Source organism: Trachemys scripta, chromosome 1 (assembly GCF_013100865.1).
Source record: "Trachemys scripta elegans isolate TJP31775 chromosome 1, CAS_Tse_1.0, whole genome shotgun sequence".
NCBI classification, from domain to species: Eukaryota; Metazoa; Chordata; order Testudines; family Emydidae; genus Trachemys; species Trachemys scripta.
The window spans coordinates 13,402,092-13,420,159 of record NC_048298.1 but is presented as its reverse complement, the minus strand read 5'-3'; the positions used below and the strand labels follow the sequence as shown (position 1 = coordinate 13,420,159).

The 18,068-nt window shown below is 42.1% G+C and overlaps 1 protein-coding gene across 3 annotated transcripts in view; it reads left to right on the top strand.

The window, feature by feature from the left end:
- Positions 1–18,068, top strand: part of USP6NL (USP6 N-terminal like) — a gene marked incomplete in the record, with an annotated part of 204,590 nt that overhangs the window by 167,889 nt on the left and 18,633 nt on the right. For all 3 annotated transcript variants that reach the window (XM_034764788.1, XM_034764796.1, XM_034764780.1), the window contains 3 exon segments: positions 1,832–1,926; positions 12,189–12,254; positions 12,344–12,443. In XM_034764788.1, coding sequence (XP_034620679.1) covers positions 1,832–1,926; positions 12,189–12,254; positions 12,344–12,443 — 261 coding nt within the window.

Below are 18,068 nucleotides of genomic sequence, written 5' to 3'. Positions count from 1 at the left end.
CCTGGGGGAAATTACTCTTCTCCCACTTGATGCCAATAATCAAGACATCACTCTCTGAAATAAATGGCTGACAGTGATGGCTGAGTAGTGCAATTAAAAAAAGGTGCTGCCTAGAGTAGCAGGGCTAAAAAGTTCCTCTCTATAATAAACAAAGCGCTTTGTTTCATCTGCCATCCACCTGTGACCTGCGGACTCAGACTGTTTTTCCAGTGCAACCAAGTGTCTCTCAAAATATACAACCCAACTAACCTCTGGTATAAGTCCACTGAAATCAATGGATGGATTTGACTGTAAGGGTACATCTACACTGCAGGGAAAAAAAGACAGAAACCCCATGTGTCCCCCTCTTCTCTCTCTCTCCTCCCCCCCCCCCGGATGTAGATGTACCCTAAATGTTTTCTGTATGTGTGGCATAAAGTCTCCAAATCATAAAATGTAGGTATGATCTAAAAATCATCTAAATTTTTGAAAGCTATTTCCCTTAGGATTTCCATAAGTATTTTCCAGATTCAGGCTAAAGAATTAGTGTATGAAAGGAAAGAGCAACGGTATCTTTAGGTATCTTTGAATATTATTAATGATGCACAATTAGCTTTGAGGTACTGATTCATAGTTAATGTAAAAAGAAAACAATTTTGCTTAGCTGAGTGTAGGTAACATCAGACATTCCTTTTTTCGTATGACAGAGGAGTTGCTATATTAACATAGGTTCCATGATTCTGAGATAGGAGATCTTAATGCTTAGTCATTCTGCATATTGTGCTGAATTATTGAATTGGCAGCTGGCCAGAAGGCATCTTTTGGTTTTAAAATTTGAGTCTATTCTAAAAAACTGGTTCCATTAAAGTAGTATTTTGGGGTCCTTGTTTATTATGGCGCTAACTTCCATGTTGTTTGCAGTGCTGTTGCCATGTTGGTCCCAGGATAATAGAGAAGCAGGGAGGGTGAGGTAATATTTTTTTATTGGACTACTTTTGCTGAAAAAATACCAGGAAGACGAGCTCTGTTTAAGTTCAAAAGCTTCTTACTTTCACCAACAGAAGTTGGTGCAATAAAAGATATATTACCTCAACCACCTTGCCTGACTAACTTTCATATCAGCTATCTCAGTTTACAAGTAAAAATTTGTGGTTTTTTTCCCCTTGTTGCCTGCCCTGCAAACTCAGCTGAGGCAGTGAAATTCAATCTGTCTGCTTCATTCTCAGACACATCACCAATAAAGTTTTCGCAGGTTACCTATGCCCTTAGTTTCACTGTACAAGCCCATGGTCTTCCAATTACGCTCTCTTATTAATTCCACATCTGCGTGGGGAGCCCTGCCTAATATTCTCTCTTTCTCTACCCTTGCTGCTGCACAAGTTCTGGCAGCTGTGTGGTTTGTGAATACACATGGAGAGCAGACTTGCTAAGAAGGTGCCTTTCTACACTCGCTGTCGAGGGCAAAACCACACTTTAGATTACTGTTTTTAACCTTTTTTGGAATCTGCCATTAAAAAAAAAGTCTGCTTGCCATGGGCTTTTATAGTGGTGCAGACTAAATCAGAGTTGATGTAGCTTGTATCCATCATAGCTATGATTAAATTGAAAATAGGCAAAAGGAAAATGGTTGAGATTTTACCACAGTAGCTTGAACAATAAAACCTACACTTATTCTTGCATCAATGTAGTAAAATGTACTGTGTACATTATTTCGAGTGTTGCAGTCTTGAAAATGGATGTAATTGAAACCAACACACTTTTAAATCTTTAGAGACCTTTTAGATAATTTTTTGTGAAACTTATCCCTGTTACATGCTGCACATTTGCCTTTTTTTTTCTTTTTCCCCCCTAGGCTTTTTTGTTCCTGGTTTTCCAAAACTGTTGCGGTTTCAAGAACATCATGAGAAAATATTGAAGAAGTTTTTGTCTAAACTTAAGCAACACTTCGTAAGTAAATATGCCAGAAAAAAGTAGTGTTTATTGCACCAAAGTCAATCATCTTGTTTCAGTCCAGTCTAATCTATTGATTTAGAATGCTACAAATTTGGGGGATGGATGTTGGGTTCTAACCAGCAAAAGTCCTATTGCTGTTATATGAATGAAGTCATGGAGTTTTGGCTGAATTGAGACATTGATTGGGCTCTTAAAATAATCAGATTGGAAGTCACATCTCTGAGTGCTGGTTTCCTGAAAATATTTGAGTCTTCAGTAAATGCAATTCACGATTTCACTATTTAGCAAACCCCTGGGCACTGAATGCCTTTATAAAGGATTTATCACATGCAGAACTAACCACACAGTGCCTCTGGGCCAGGGAGACTTTGTAATCAGATAACTTACTCTTCTTCGAGTAGTGTCCCTCTGGGTGCTCCACTTCAGGTGCGCATGCACCTCTTGAGCCCTTGATCAGAGATTTTCCGTTAGCAGTGTCTGTTTGGCATCCAGTGTATCCTTGTGCCTCACACAAGCGTATATGGGGCCAGACCCGCCACAGCAATTCTGGGCCCCAGGGCAGAACAGTCAGTGGGCCCCCTAGAAAGGATGGGCACAGCATCTCCTACAAATGGGCCCAGGGGAACCTTTGCTGCTTTCCAGTCTCCTACTGTCTGTGTTTCTATGGATCATTTTCTCTGCTACACGTTTACCAACCACAGAGACCCTAACTTTCAGCTCTTCCCCGTGGGTATCCATCCAGCTTCCTTTCCCATCCACCTGGGACTGGTGCAAACTCCAGAGCTGCTTCTGAATGTACTTGTTTCTCAGGTACCATCCAGCCTCTTCTCATTGGCCTTCGGGAGGATGAGGCAGAATAAATTGCAGTTTCTGTAACTGTGTCACTACCTGAAGGCTAGTAACCAGCTGAGATCTCTTACCTTAAAAAAAAAAAAGAAAAAAAAAATCCAGACAACTGGTCAAAAAACTAGGAATGTATTGAAAGGTAGTTGAGCGTGCAAACGCCGTAACTCGAGTCCCAGTGGGGAACCATTACAGCTGTTATGTTATGGATTTGTATTACAGTAGCACCTATGGGTCCCAACTGAGATTACGTCCCTATTGTGCAGGGTGCTGTTCATGCTCATGGAGACAGTCCCCTGCCCTACAGAGACTACCATTTAAACAGACAAGACAAACAAAGGAAGGATTGCTATCACCATTTTACAGATAGGAAATGGAGGCCCAAAGAGATTTTGATTTACCCAAGGTGGCATTCTGTCCCATTTCTCCCTTCCCCCCCACCCGCCCCCCGTCCCACCCGAACCAGACCACAAGCAGCCAGAGAATTCCCCTGCCATGGGCACTGCATTGTGCCATCATAGGCAGCTCTTCGCTGCCCCCACTGCACACTCCAGCCATGGGAGGCAGGAAGTCTAGGGCAGAGAATTGAACACAGACCTCCTATTGCTGTACCCCCAGGATCATCCTTCATCTCTGTGTAAAAACTCTTCCTAGAAAAAAGGATGAACTTCCAAGAGATGACAATAAATACACCGAAAGACAGTCAAGCTGTTTGACCCATTCCTAAAGCCTACAGCTAAAAGAACCCCAATACTCTACATTTGTGGTACACAATTCTGCACACACAATCATTTGCATATGCAATAATCTGAAAAGAAGGCCAAACTGAGGTTCCTTTAAAAAGATGGCCTTTTATGCCTAAATTTAGGGAATACTTAATATAATGTTGCCTAAATGTTAGAGCAGCACACTGGGTTCTATCTCTGTCTGAGTTCTATCTCGGTGCCACTGATTCATTGGGTTTCCTTAGGCAAGTCATTTAATCTCCCTGAGCCAAATTCATTGTGACATTGTGTTCCAGCTAATCCCCATCCCTCTGCCAGTTTCCCACCCAGAACATGAAGGAAAATCCCAACTGAAAGTCTGGCTGAAACAGCGTACTAATATATGGGAGAGGGAGAGTCCCAACATTAACCAGTGACCTAAATAATGATTAAATTTACCTACTGTGTGCTCATGGGCTTTTTAAACCCGCAGCTGTGGATGTATGAAAATTCTCACAATAATCCCCCAATGCTTGTATGTCCCTCTTTGACATGTTACTCATGCACCAGTTGAAGCTCTTTTTGGAGCGTTACATTCTTATTCATAGATTCCAAGGCCAGAAGGAACCATTGTGATCATCTAGTGAGTCTGACCTCCTGCATAACACAGGCCATGGAACTTCCCCAAAATAATTCCCACAACAGATTTTTTTTAGATCTTGATTTAAAAATGGTCAGTGAGGGAGCATCCACCAGGATTATTATTAGTGAACATAGATAAATCCTCTGGTGAGACTCCATCACTGTTCCCTTTACAGCAGTCCCAACAGAAATACCTCCCCACACCCAACTACCAGCCCCCATCTCCAATCATCCCATCACCCCCAAACCATCGCCAGATACCAGAGATAATCCCCTAATGCGATCAGCCACATGACCCCAAAGAACAGCCACCAGCCCCAAATCAAAATAGCCTCAAATACCGCCCCCCTTTCCCCCCCACACACACACACCAGCTCAGCGCTGTCACCGAAACAAGACCCACCCTCCCTCTTACAAGACCCACCCGTCTCCCTGGCAGACCCCAGACAAAGCCTGGCTGGTGCCCAGCGGAGTGCTGCCAGCGCCTTTGCTGCAGATGTTGGACCAGTGGCTACTGGATCCTGAGTCCAATCTCAAGTCTGTCCTCCAGCGGTCCTGTGCCCTCCCCCACCCCGCTCTTTTCCTTGCCCCCAGTTGTCCCTGCCTACCACTGTCCCCCATCCCCCGCTCTTTTCCTTTCCCAGCCTGGCTCCCTGCAGCCCCCCCAGCCCAGTTCCTCTGCCCCCCCCCCTCCCCCCCCGGCTCTACCCCTCGAGCTCGGCTCCCATGCTCTGTTCCCAGCTCGACAACCCCCACCAGCTCACTCCAACGGATGCAGAAAGTTTTGCTCCTGGATACAAAGTTGTAGTGATTGTTGCCGCAGCCGGGCTGGCTCCTCCCCCCGGCTCTGCCCCCAGGGGCTACTGTCCATCTCACCCTCCGGCTCCCCAGGGCCCTTCCTTCCCCAGCGCTGTCCAGCGGGGTGCACGGAGCCTCTGGGCTGGCCTGGCGGAGCCACTCTGCAGCCCACGGCAGGCACTGGGACTCGGAAGCACACGCCTAGGAGCCCTGCAGCCCACCCGGACGATGTAAAAGGGCCCGGGGCTCATGGCTGCCGCTACCACGGCAGGGGCCCCCGTGCCCTTTTAAATATCTCTGGAGATATTTAAGAGTAGGTTAGATAAATGTCTATCAGGGATGGTCTAGGCAGTATTTGATCCTGCCATGCGGGCAGGGGACTGGACTCGATGACCTCTCGAGGTCCCTTCCAGTCCTAGAATCTATGAATCTATAAAACGGCCTGGGCCCCTGGGCAATTGCTTCCTTTCCTCCCCTCTTCCCATTGGCGGGGCTGTGTGGGCAAACTGCCCTTAGTTCCTTCTGAACTGCCTTGGCCTGAGATGGAGCCTTAGCGCATCTACCTTGAGCATGCCTCGGCTATTCGCTTAAACACTTTAGCTATAGTTTTTAAGTTTAGTGTTAGTTTACAGTTAGTTACATATAACAACTATCTAAATAGTGAAAGGATTGGCTTTCTTTCATCTCCTTCCCCTTCCTCCAGGGAGCCTTATTCTCCTGGCAGGGCATGCCTGGCTTGCCAGGTTTCAAACATTGCCTGTCTTGTCAAGAGGCTATCCTGGTTAGCAACAGGGGTGTCAATTGCTTGGGAGACTCCCACGTCTCCCAGAAGTGTAACTTCTGCCTGGCTCTCAAATCCACAGCAAGGAGGAACAGAGATTAAATTGAGGCTGCTGCTGATGGAGCGCTCTCTTCAACCTGCTTCTGAGTCAGGTCAGAAGACCCCATCCACCAATACATCTGTTTCTGGGCAGATCCAACACCCCTTGCATCTCAGCATAGGTTTCCCCTAAGAAGGGGAAGGCAATGGAGGCCTCAGGGAAAGCTTTGAAGAGGAGGAGCTTGAACTCTCATCATAAGGAGCTGGCTCCTAAAAGTCCTCAACTTCTCGAATCCATACCATAGACGCAAAAGACTCCTCTGTTACCTGGGGTTTTCAAATAGTCTTTGTTTTCCAAGTGGCTTCAGGACATAATTTAATGGGGACATGGCTCCTTCGTGTGATAAATGATTGGTACACACACGAGTGCTTTCACCCCCAAATCCTTGTTTTTATTGAGTCCAAAGCACACATCTAAAATAACAATAGTCTAGAGCACCCCAGATGTAGTTACCCAAAGTCTGAGATGATGAGTGGTCAGCAACAGGCTTCTGGTGGCCAGCCTTCATCATAGCCGCTGGGAAGTTGAATGTCAGTCTCCTAGCTCGTCATAATCTTTCTCAAAACTTCTCCAAATTGTATTCTCTAATATTTTTATAGGTTGCTCAATACAAAGCACATAACTTATAGTAACCTCTAGTGAGCTAACAATTTCCCTAACAACAACAAAGAACTCATAATTCTACTTATCAACAAAGCAATTCTCAGCAAAAAAAACCCCAAAACTCATGATCACAGACACCCAGATCCAAGGTCAGCTATCCACACCCTCTCCCATTCTCATGAATCTGTCACTTTATCAATCCTTATTAGCAACACTGCAGCCGTGCAACTGTTTTGTCTGCTTCTTCAGCAAAGACAAAATTATTCCTGACTACGTGGTGTTCTCACTTCAAAGGAGTGGTGGCTGAATGCACAAGATGGCTGCAGTTATTCTCTCATAACACTTCCTCCAGTACTGGCGAGGCTGGAAAGTCCTGGAACTCTAAAGAAGTACCTGGCTCTGACAGGGCCCCAGTACTGTCTACGAGGGACAAGGAGAGCAAGGATAAGCACTCCTCCAGACTGGTACCATCTGACACAGCTCTGCCATTGGTACCTCTCTGCTTGGCACCCTTAGTACTGGGCACACCAAGGCACCATTGGCCCCTGTACGGTATGTTCCCAGTCGATGGCACCATCTTCTTTGGCTACCACATCAGTACTGATCTACTCAGAACAGCAAGAATTCAGGTACTCTGAGTTGTCAGTGATGGAGAAACTGGAGTCTCTGCTGCTCAGGACTGCTTGTCCCCCCTCCCCGCGCCCATTAGAGGATATTGAGGAGGATGGTATGGGTTTCTCCTACCCATCTGCATAAAAACTTGCTCTTTGACACTTTTAGGAAGAACCTTGTGCGCAACAAGAAATGTGGTGGAACCAACTGTGAATGTCACCCCTTCCCCCATATGAGCCCTCTCAGTGGCCATACTGAGATCTGTGGGCTGTGTATGGGCAGCAGTTTGCCAGACCACCGACTCCATCACATAGGAAGACTCGAGTTTTCCAATAGTGTTCTCCCCAACCAGCCCACGAACAGAAGAAGTTGGAGGAGTAGGGGGCTACGGTGCATAAGAAGGCCACCACTCATTCTTATTTGAGTGGTGGTCTTGTCTTCAGATGAGGCAGTTATGCTTCCACCACTGTCCCTGGCTGACAATTTCTGGCAATTTGATTACCTTATAAAGAGGTAGCTGACACTCTTCAAATACTATTCCAAGAAGTCAAGGTCTAAAATCTTGAAGTCAGCAACATTCCCACGGGTTGTGTTACCTGTTAATGAGACGCTCCTGGCAAAGACAGTGTGGCAAACACCTGCTATCATTCCACCAACTAGTAAATGGGAGGATAAAAAATATTATGTTCCCCCCCAAAGACTCCAAATTTTTGTTCTGCCTCTCCGCACCTAACTCCCTGGTGATAAATGCAATAAATGAATGGGGTAAGCAATGCTACTCCAAGCCTACGCTGTATGACAAGGACCAAAAAAGACTAGACCTTTCTGAATGGAAGTCTTATTCGTCCATGACCCTGCAATTTCAGATCACAAACTATAGGTGATCATGGCCAAATATAATTTTATAAACTGGCTTTTATTGAATACTTTCCTTAGGAACATAGGGAACAATCTTAGCCGATCATCTTGGATGATGAATTATTAGCCAGAACCATTTGCTCACCCTATGTCGCCAAGATTTATTAAATGTTTGGGAACCTTTATCCCCATGTTAGAGTTCCCACTCTGACCTGGGACCTCAACTTGGTACTTAAATATCTTATGAGACTTGCATACAAGCCAATGGCAAACTGTTCCTTGCTCCACTTATGTATGAAAATGTCCTTTTAGGTAACTGTCAAGTTGGCCCCTTGGGTCAGAGAAATTGGAGCCTTGATGGCGGATCCCCCCTTTATGGTGTTCTTCAAGGACAAGGTCTCTTCACGCCACACCATAAATTCTTACCTAAGGTACTATCGGAATTTCATCTTAACCAGTCCATTCATCTACCAGCGTTTTTTCCCAAAACTGCATACATCTCAACAGGAGACCTGTTTTACTATCTTAGATGTTAGAAAGGAATAATATTGGCTTTCTATCTAGATATGACCATGCAATTTCAGAAGTCACATAGGCAGTTTTTTCCATTGCAGACAAATCCAAGCGGTTCGCAGTCTCTCTTGAGAGACTGTCGAGGTGGATCTCTCATGTATTGTTGCCTGTTACAATACAGCTGCTGCTCAACCCTCCCAAAGGGTGATAGCACACACTCCCAGACCAGAAGCAACATCCACAGCATTACTCAAGTACATCCCAGTGTCTAAGATATGTACAGCCACTACATGGGCTTCAGCACAATCATTTTCTAAGCACTCTGCCTTGATCCGTGCCACCAGCTCCTATGTGGCACTTGGTAATGCGGTACTATCTTCAGTTCTAGACTCAATTCTGAAGCTTCCTCTTCCTTCTGAGGATCTTGTTTGGGCGTCACTTGAAATAGAGCACCCATAAGGACACCTATTGAAGAAGAAGAAAAAGAAGTTACTCTTCGAAGTACTACTTGAAGTGGAGCACTCATAGGGATCCTACTCAAGAAGAAGAGGTCACCTTCTGCAGTAACTACAATTCTTCAAGATATATGTCCCAATGCATGCTCCACGACCCACCCTCCTTCCTCTGTTCTCTTAGGATATTTGGATGGAGAAGGAACTGAGGGCTATATACCCTCAGTGGGCAGCACAAGGATACATAGGACACATGAATGGGTAAAAAGGATGTGACTATTAGAAAAATTTCTGATCAAGGGCTCAAGGGGAGCAGGTGCATCTTAAATGGAGCACCCATAGTGGGACACATCTCGAACTGCAACTACTGCGCAAGATGAGTAGCCTCTTCTTCACCCAAAGCGTAGCCGTGGTAGGAGGAATGAATTTTTTTTCAGAACTTGGGCATAAGAAATAGAGTGTACACTCTGCTTACCTCTCAGTTATGAAATCCTTGGGCTGGGACTGTGTTTGTTATTTTCATTACAATGTTGAGCATATTCAAGCCAAACAATAAGTAATGTTCATGTAACCTTTTTAGTGGGAATGGTCCACACATGCATTATGGCGAGAATAACTTCCTGATGACTGTAGCTGGCTCAGATTCTACTAAAATCTGTTTCTATTGAACATGAATAGTATATACTAAAATCTAATCAATTTTTTTTACAATGTGCTGAGACTTATTCAGGCCATGCTACAACATATATTAGTTTGGAAACATTCTGTTCATTACAGTAAAAGATTAATCCAAAATCGCAGGGTGTATCTTGTTGTTTTTTTTAAACTACTTACTGTGTAGTGAAAACAGAGTTCCAGTATCTCACTTGCCTCTGGAATGAAAATTATGGCTTCAATTTTCACAGTAGAGTTCATGAAGGCTTTGGACTATAGGTCAGAGCTGCTTCTTGCTTTAATTTTCGAGGATTTTGGCTTACCAGGCATAGAGCCACGGTTATAATGGACAGTGCTATACTCTCGGCCCTTCGTTTTTGAATAGATGCTTTTAACAAATCAAAGTAAACCAACAAGTAAAATAATATTTAATAAGAGCAATAGGATATGACTAGATAACAAAACTTCATGGTGGTCAGTCATTCTGCTGATATGATGGTATTGCCCATATCCATTATAATACATTTAATAACCAAGAATAGTTTTTCCTCAGAACCTCTTGAGAAAGATCTACAGAATGTCAGCTGCAGTAGCATATCTAGTGTAGACATACTTTACTTAGAGTATCTTAATAGCACTCACCTTCTGAGGGAACTTCGAGCCAGTTGAAAACAGGAATATATGAAATCTCAATAAACATTCATTACGAGAACCTGCTAGATCATCTTTGAATTATATATACCAGGCCATGTGCTGGAGTAAATCAGTTTAGCCGCATTGATATTTTTTTTATTGGAACTACATCAATTGACACCAACTGAGAACCTGACCCACTATATTTTCTTATATGTAGTAGACTGTTGATTCACCTTGTTTTACTGGGAAATCCCCAAACAAGCCCATTTTTTTAATGGCTCATCCTACAAATAAATTCTTTATTTTGTAAGATGGTTTCAGATGGTTTTAGAAGTTAATTGTCACAATTTCTCACTGGGGATATGCCACGTTTTACTTACATTAATAATACCTATGAATAATTATTTTCAAATGGAAGTTATGGTTTACAGAGTCTTGACTATAACATAATATAACATTGTACATGCAATTAACCAGTCGCTACTCTATATATCAGGAACTGCAAGACTGGACTATGCCATTGGTTTTACTGATCTAATGCAGGCCTGAATCCAAAGAACAATCGTAGAATATCAGGGTTGGAAGGGACCTCAGAAGGTCATCTAGTCCAACGCAGGACCAATCCCCAGACAGATTTTTACCCCAGTTCCCTAAATGGCCCCCTCAAGCATTGAACTCACAACCATGCGTTTAGCAGGCCAATGCTCATACCACTGAGCTATCCCATAGTTTTGTCTTTCCAAATAATCCACCTCTTTAAAAACTTTCATTATATATACCTTAAAATGAGAGAGAGAGAGCTGTAACACTGGTTGAACAAAGAGACTGAATTTGTTTACCTACTAGGTTGTGATGACCCCTGCTGCACCTGTATGAGCAATGAAGAACAGCAAGGAATGGCAAAACGTATATGGCCTGTGAACATGCCAGATGACTATTGACTCTTGTACTGTCAGTCCCTCATTATTTCAGAACTTATGTTTCCGAAACTTGTGAAATAGCTGACTGTGACAGGCATGGAGGCTTAATTTAAAATTGTGCTATCCCATAGTCATCAGAGAAGACAAATTCAGTGTCACTTAATTTCTTGGCTGCCTCACCACTCAAACAGCAGCCTAGTCTCCAAGACTTTCAACATTGTAACTAGTGCTAATGCAAGTGACAGGAATGGCAGTGGTTTTACAATTACAGAAAAGTATAAGCATGGCATGTCTTTCTGCCTCTTGTTACGGTTAGCTGGTATCGATACTCAAGATATGGAAAGTTATTTCAGGCATAGTGAGCTTTTTCCTATTTAGAATGAAAATAATATTTCCTATGCAGAAATATAAACTGTACATGGTGGGAAGACAGTAGATGACTAATGGAATACAAAACCTTTCATCTCTTAAACCCCTGGTTCAAACTAAGCTTAAACTTCCCTGTTAGTAGGAAGTGAAATTCATTATCATTCTAATTACTAGAGGTCCTATGTGAAATGAATTGATGGTCTTAGTCTGTTTCCTGGTGGATATATATCCACCTCACCAGATCATCACCCCATCTAGCACTAATAGGCACCCTTGCTAGCAGCCTTGTCAGCAGAGAAGTTAAAGATTAAATGGGCCTGCAGACTGAGCTCTGGCTCCTCCAGAACATGAAAGAAACGTGCACTCTCTTCTATACTTGTTCTGACGATAAGTGGAAGATTTTATGTTTCCAGGGGTATCTGTTAATACTCATCCTCAAACATGTACCTCTCCCTTCAGAAAAAGGAGATGAATGAAAAATATAAACAAGAGAGAGAAAGCATTTGTTGGACCGAAGCAACATTGTTTGAAGCAGTCAGAATTCTTTTATGTGAAGAATGGTTAAACACTGTGCCCAGACAGCATTAGCAGCTAAGTTCAATTGTACAGTGAGCAAGACATAGGGAAGGAGTTAGTCTAACAGCTCACTTCAAGTTTGGGGCTGAAGGTACTTTGCTATTGCTCCAGGTTAAAAAGTGGGAGGCCTTTATGTGCCAGGCAGTACCTTGCAGCGTTCTTAATTGAGTATTTATAAATTGTTGCTTTTTACAGGACTCCCAGGAGATCTCCACGAGCTTTTACACAATGAAGTGGTTTTTTCAGTGTTTCCTTGATCGTGTGAGTAGCTTTATATTTTTATATTTCTATTTTTAGTCATATGTTGGGGCAAGCTGTTTTGACATTTCTGGCTGATTCTGTCATTGCAGACTCCCTTTACATTAACTCTCAGGATATGGGATATCTACATACTTGAAGGAGAGCGAGTTCTCACTGCTATGTCTTACACAATTCTGAAACTACATAGAAGTAAGAGATCTCTCATAAACTTAAAAGCTAAACAAAGATTCAACTAGTTTTTAAGTAGTCTATTGCTTTTTAAAAATAGCCATTTCCTTTATTTGGCTTTTATTGTAAAAAAAAAATATATATATATATATATATATTTGACAAATGTTTTTTTTCTCCTGTTTTGATCTCTCCTTTGTGACTGTGTGATCTTTCATCACAGCACAGCGTGACTGTGATGCCCTCAAATTAGCAACCTTCTAGCTCATGCTATATAGCTGATGCTGGAATTACTGTTCTGCAAGGAACTGACAAAGAATATTGTCCAATTGCATGGCAGGACTTGAAAAGCTAATTATCTGAAATCGTGGGTAATTGTGCCAGGAAATCTAAAGTGACTCTCAGGAGAAGAAATATCTTATTTGGTAGAGTAAATTACTCATTATTATGCAGTTGAACAATAGTAAAAAGGGATTTAAATTGTGTTTACTCAGTAAATGACACAGCCTCTAGAAAATTGTGGGAATAAGCATTGTAGTTACTTGGTTCTGGTAATTCTTTAATGTAGTGTTTGCTAGATCAAAAGAGGGTTAATAGTCTCAAGTTTGGCCCTTTCCTGTTCTTTGCTTTCCCTGCTACAATTTTCCAGAAGCTTTTTCCTTTAGCTGGCATGGGGGATGACATGCTGCATCTAAGCCTAATTCTACTCTTTGGTGGGCCATCTATACTTAATGCCGTTCTGTGGTGGATACTGCTTCTCTTTTCCTTACCAGCTACTAAAATAATCACCTGTATAATTTTTCTTTAACTCTGTTTCTTCGCTTGTGCCATTGGCTACATAAAAATCTGGTACATAGGCAGTCTTTTCTGTCTTTCTGGCTGTTATATAAGGTATTAAACTCCCCTTATTGTAAGCAGCAGAAAACAATTGTGTGAAATGTAGTTTTAGACAAAATTCATAGCTGAAACAGATTCTCTCCCGTTCACCCCCAGTTGCCTTCCTAAAGCAAACCAATGTGGTAGTTTCCTAGCTGTGTGCAGTTACTCATTACAGGCTAATATGACAATAATCTACAACAGGTTGTTCATTACTGTGCTGTTGGTGCACTGAGAGACACGCCGCCAAAGACATGGTACTTTCAGCCACTAGGGAGGTACACTAAAAGCCTATTAGGTAACACCCTGCAGTGTCCTATAGTTATTAGAATGTGGTTTATTAATCTTATTAGTATCTGAAAGCCTTTGTGGTTGCATGGATGTGGCAGTTGGGCCTGATAATCCACCATTTGTGCAGTCTCCCTCATACAACCAATGAAATCATTGCATGTAAATTAGCTGTAGAATAAGGGTGGTGATTGAGTTACTTCTGATACTACAGTGGTCTAGGACTCTTGGCATGGCATAGATACATGCCTTGATGCGTCACAGGTGGAATTCCTATGATGTCAACAAATATCTTTGAAACCCTGTGTTAAAGTGTCCCATCCTCCTCTAGTGCTGGTCCACACAGAGGATAACAGCCTACTACTACTTTGTTACTCCATTAGCTCAAGAGGAGAGATGTGTGGTGGATTTACAGGTTCAAACCCTGCATATAAGCTATATGGATGTCAATATGATGCCGCATGATTAAATTAGGGTTATTTTCAGTTTCGTTTTTTTAAAAACTAGGAAAATTACACAAATACACAAAAACACTATTAAGATTGCAATTGTGTCCTCATTTTCTGGATGTCTGACTTAAGATCCTGCGGTCTGATTTACAGAATTGCTGACCACTTACAGTTGCAACTGAAGTCAGTGGGAGCTCTGCTTTGAACATATAAAGTACAATTAATCAGGTCCTAGGTATCTCAAACAGCAGACTTTTGACCTTATCTCTCTTGGCCTCATCAGTTCCTCATCAGAAGGGTATTGTGAAATATATATTCATATTTGTGAAGCTCTCAGATATTAGTGATGAGTGCCATAGAAAAGCCGATGATGAAATTAATTGTCTTAAGCGCAGGGTTAAAATATTGGGCAGTAAATAAGGCACGGGGGCCACACATTGAACTGTGAGGCTAAAATAAAATATTAAATCACTGCTCATTAAGCACCATCTGTCCTAACTTTTGAGTGCTTGACTTTGCAGCCTTCATGTTCTTTTAAGTAATTCTTATGTACTTTGTGTGTATATGTAATACCATAGGTATTTCTTTTGATTTTCATTTATGAGGTCCTAACCATACGATGCTGAGTGTGGTATCAAAAAGGTACAGCCAGAACATGGCTTTGGACAAATCTCCACAGTAAGACACCAATATATTTTACAGCGTTATATGCAAGCTACACTTCCTTTGAAAACATTGCTGACTCATTTTTTTAAACTTCATTTATTTTCAAGTATGCAGTGTAGTTGTTGTCGTGTTGGTCCAGGATATTAGAGAGACATGGTGGGAGAGGTAATATCTTTTATTGGACCAACTTCTGTTGGTGAGAGAGACTTTGCTAGACACTAAAGATCATGGACTGAATAGAGACACTGGATTTATGGATTATTACAACAATCTGTAACCCACTAGCAAACCCCACCCCAGCTGCTTTTTCCCCCTCACCTCCCTTTCTTTCCTCCCGCTGATTGAAGGGGTGTTAACGGGCCACTTCACCTTGAGTGGTCCATTGAAATATGTAACTACTTATGCTAAACAGTCTGTTTCTCCTTATATTTAGCAGTGATATTCTGTGTTAGTTTCCCAGACCTGAAGAAGAGTTCTGTGTGAGCGCAAAAGCTTGTCTTTCTCACCAATAAAAGATATTACCTTACCCACCTTGTCTCTCTAATTTAAAGATCACTTTGCTTTTGGAAGGAAAAGTTAACGGTTTTGAAAGATTTAGCCCTAATCCACACTACAAAATTACTTGGGTGTAACGACGTTTCTCAGGGGTGTGTTATAATTATACTGACCTAAGCCCCAGTGTAGACAGCGCTATGTCAGCAGGAGAGGCTCTCCCACAGAGGTGTAGTTGTTAAGCCGAATGAAGAGCTCTCTCCCGTCATCTTAAAGCGTCTTCACCAGATACACTACAGCGGAGCCAATGTAAATGTTTAGTGTAGACCTGCCCTTAGGCTAAGTTCACCTTCAGAGTCTGTATTTCAAAATCTACAGAAGCATTTTAGAACTGTTTTGCTTCTGGTAAAAACAAGTGTTATCCAATGATTAGAGCAGGAGGATCTCAGATTAGGAAATCTGGATTCGGACCCCACTTCCCACTGAATTGCTTTCTGACCTTTGACAAGATACTACTTTCATAGAGCTGCAGTTTTATCATATGTTAAATGGATAAATTATTGTCCTCAAGTGGATTGAGATTGTTGGCAAAAGGTGCTATATAAAACAAAATACCTAGGTTTACTACATGGTGGTAACTGTTAGATTATTTAGATGGACATCCATACCTAGAGAAATGTACCATTTCTGTGTAGTGCTCTGCACAATGGAGACCTGATCCTGACTGGGGCTTCTGGACATTACCATAATACCTTACCAAAGTGCAATAAGTTTATTACAGTCCACAGGCATGGTTTGAAATTGTACTCCTATTAGCGTTTGTTTCATATATATTTTGCAGTAAGAAGAAATACAGACATGAGTTAAAGCTTTACATTTTGATGAGTAAACTCTTTAAATACTGATAATCACCTACACCTAAAAGTAATAAGGTTGCTGTCGGTTTTTATTAGAATGTACTGGAAGCAGGGGAGCCAACACCTGAACTGGAGTTCTGAAATTGAAAAGCAAACAAATCAAGGATTGTATGTATTGCAGCTTTTTTTGAGAGAGAGTTGGTCTAATGATCTGAGCATATGATTTAGGAGCCTGAACATCATACTGCCAGGGTAAAATTTTCAAAAGCATCCATGTCCCATTTTCTGAGGTGACTTAGGAGCCCAAGCCACATTGACTTTAAATCAGACTTAGGCTCCTAAGTGCATATGTCACTTTTGAAAGTGGGTCTTAGGCTCCTAAGTCATTTAGATGCTTCTGAAAATTTTACCCCTAGTCGTGGTTTCAGTGCTGTCTTCTGTGTCCTTGAATAAGTCATATGGGCCCATCAAAGAAGTGTCTATGGCTCCATGGGAGTGCAGCAGTCCATGTGGAGGAGTTTGCAGAATTAATATCTTAATCTCGCTAGGTAATTTACCCCATTTAACTATGGAGATGCTGCATCGGGGGGAGGGATAGCTCAGTGGTTTAAGCATTGGCTTGCTAAACCCAGGGTTGAGTTAAATCCCTGAGGGGGCCACTTAAGGATCTGGGGCAAAATCAGTACTTGGTCATGCTAGTGAAGGCAGGGGGCTGGACTCTATGACCCTTCAGGGGCCCTTCCAGTTCTATGAGATAGGTATATCTCTCTCTCGCTCTCTCTCCGGAGCTGCTTATTAGTTCATAAAATGTTTTGAAGATGAAGAATGTTTATAATCGTTACACTTCTTAAAATGATCAAGAATCTAAAGAATGGTAGGAATCAGATTTGACTCTTCCTCTTTATTTGCAAACATAAAACCAATGTAATCCTTGTCCCACCCCCCTTTTTTTTGTTTTGTTTTAAGTGAAGAGTGTTCAGTCTCAAGCCTCTGAGAAGCAATAGTGATAATTTGGAGGTTTTTTACCTTAACACTGGCCTTTTAAATATGTTCAGTATTAGCACCTCACTACATAAAAATATCAAAGACGCTTGGAGTATATCTAGACAGCAAAAAAAAAACCTGTGTCTGGCCCATGCTAGCTGGCTCCGGGTCATTGGACTCCAGCTGTGAAGGTGTTTCATTGCTGTGTAGACTTTCAGGCTCAGCTGTGAGCCCAAGCTCTGGGACCCTCCTACCTCACAGGCTCCTAGTGTCCAGTCTCCAGCCTGGGTGAGCCCAGAAGTCTACACAGCAATGAAACAGCCCCGCATGCCTGAGCCTCGCGAGCCTGGGTCGGCTGGTATGGGCCAGCCATGGGTGTCTTGTTGCTGTGTAGACATACCCTTTGAGCCATGTTTCCTGAAGGGAAAGTCGGGGAAAGCACCAAGGAGTGGACCACATTGGGAGGCAGAGAAGAGGCATCATGGTCAAACCTCTGATTTGTTCTCCAGAGACTCAGCTTTCAGTCTTGTCTGTGCTTAAAAGTTTTGTTTTTATAGCTACTCAGGCAAAACCCTCCTAGGGTAGACTCATTTATACTATCCAAAAAGTGTTTCTGCTGGTACAGCATATTCTGATTCAGTGAGCAAAATAAACTATACCAGAAAAAAATCATTTTTTGCTAGTATAACTGCTTCTAAAGAAGGTCTTTTGCTGGTATAACTAACGTCGTAAAAAAAAAAAAAATCATCCCCCTTACCTAACATAGCTGTGCTGGTAAAACTTTTTTAAGCGTAGAACTGGCGTTCTTGTATATGTGTGTGTGTGTGTGTGTGTGTGTGTGTATATATATATATATATATATATATATATATATATATATATATATATATATATATATATAAAATATATATAATATATATATATATATATAGTTGGTGTTTAGCTGTTATGACTGCAGAATAAACCTTCAGAATGTGACCTGGATGTAACTGATGCAGCAATACATATATGAATCTGCAGAGAGCCTGAAACAA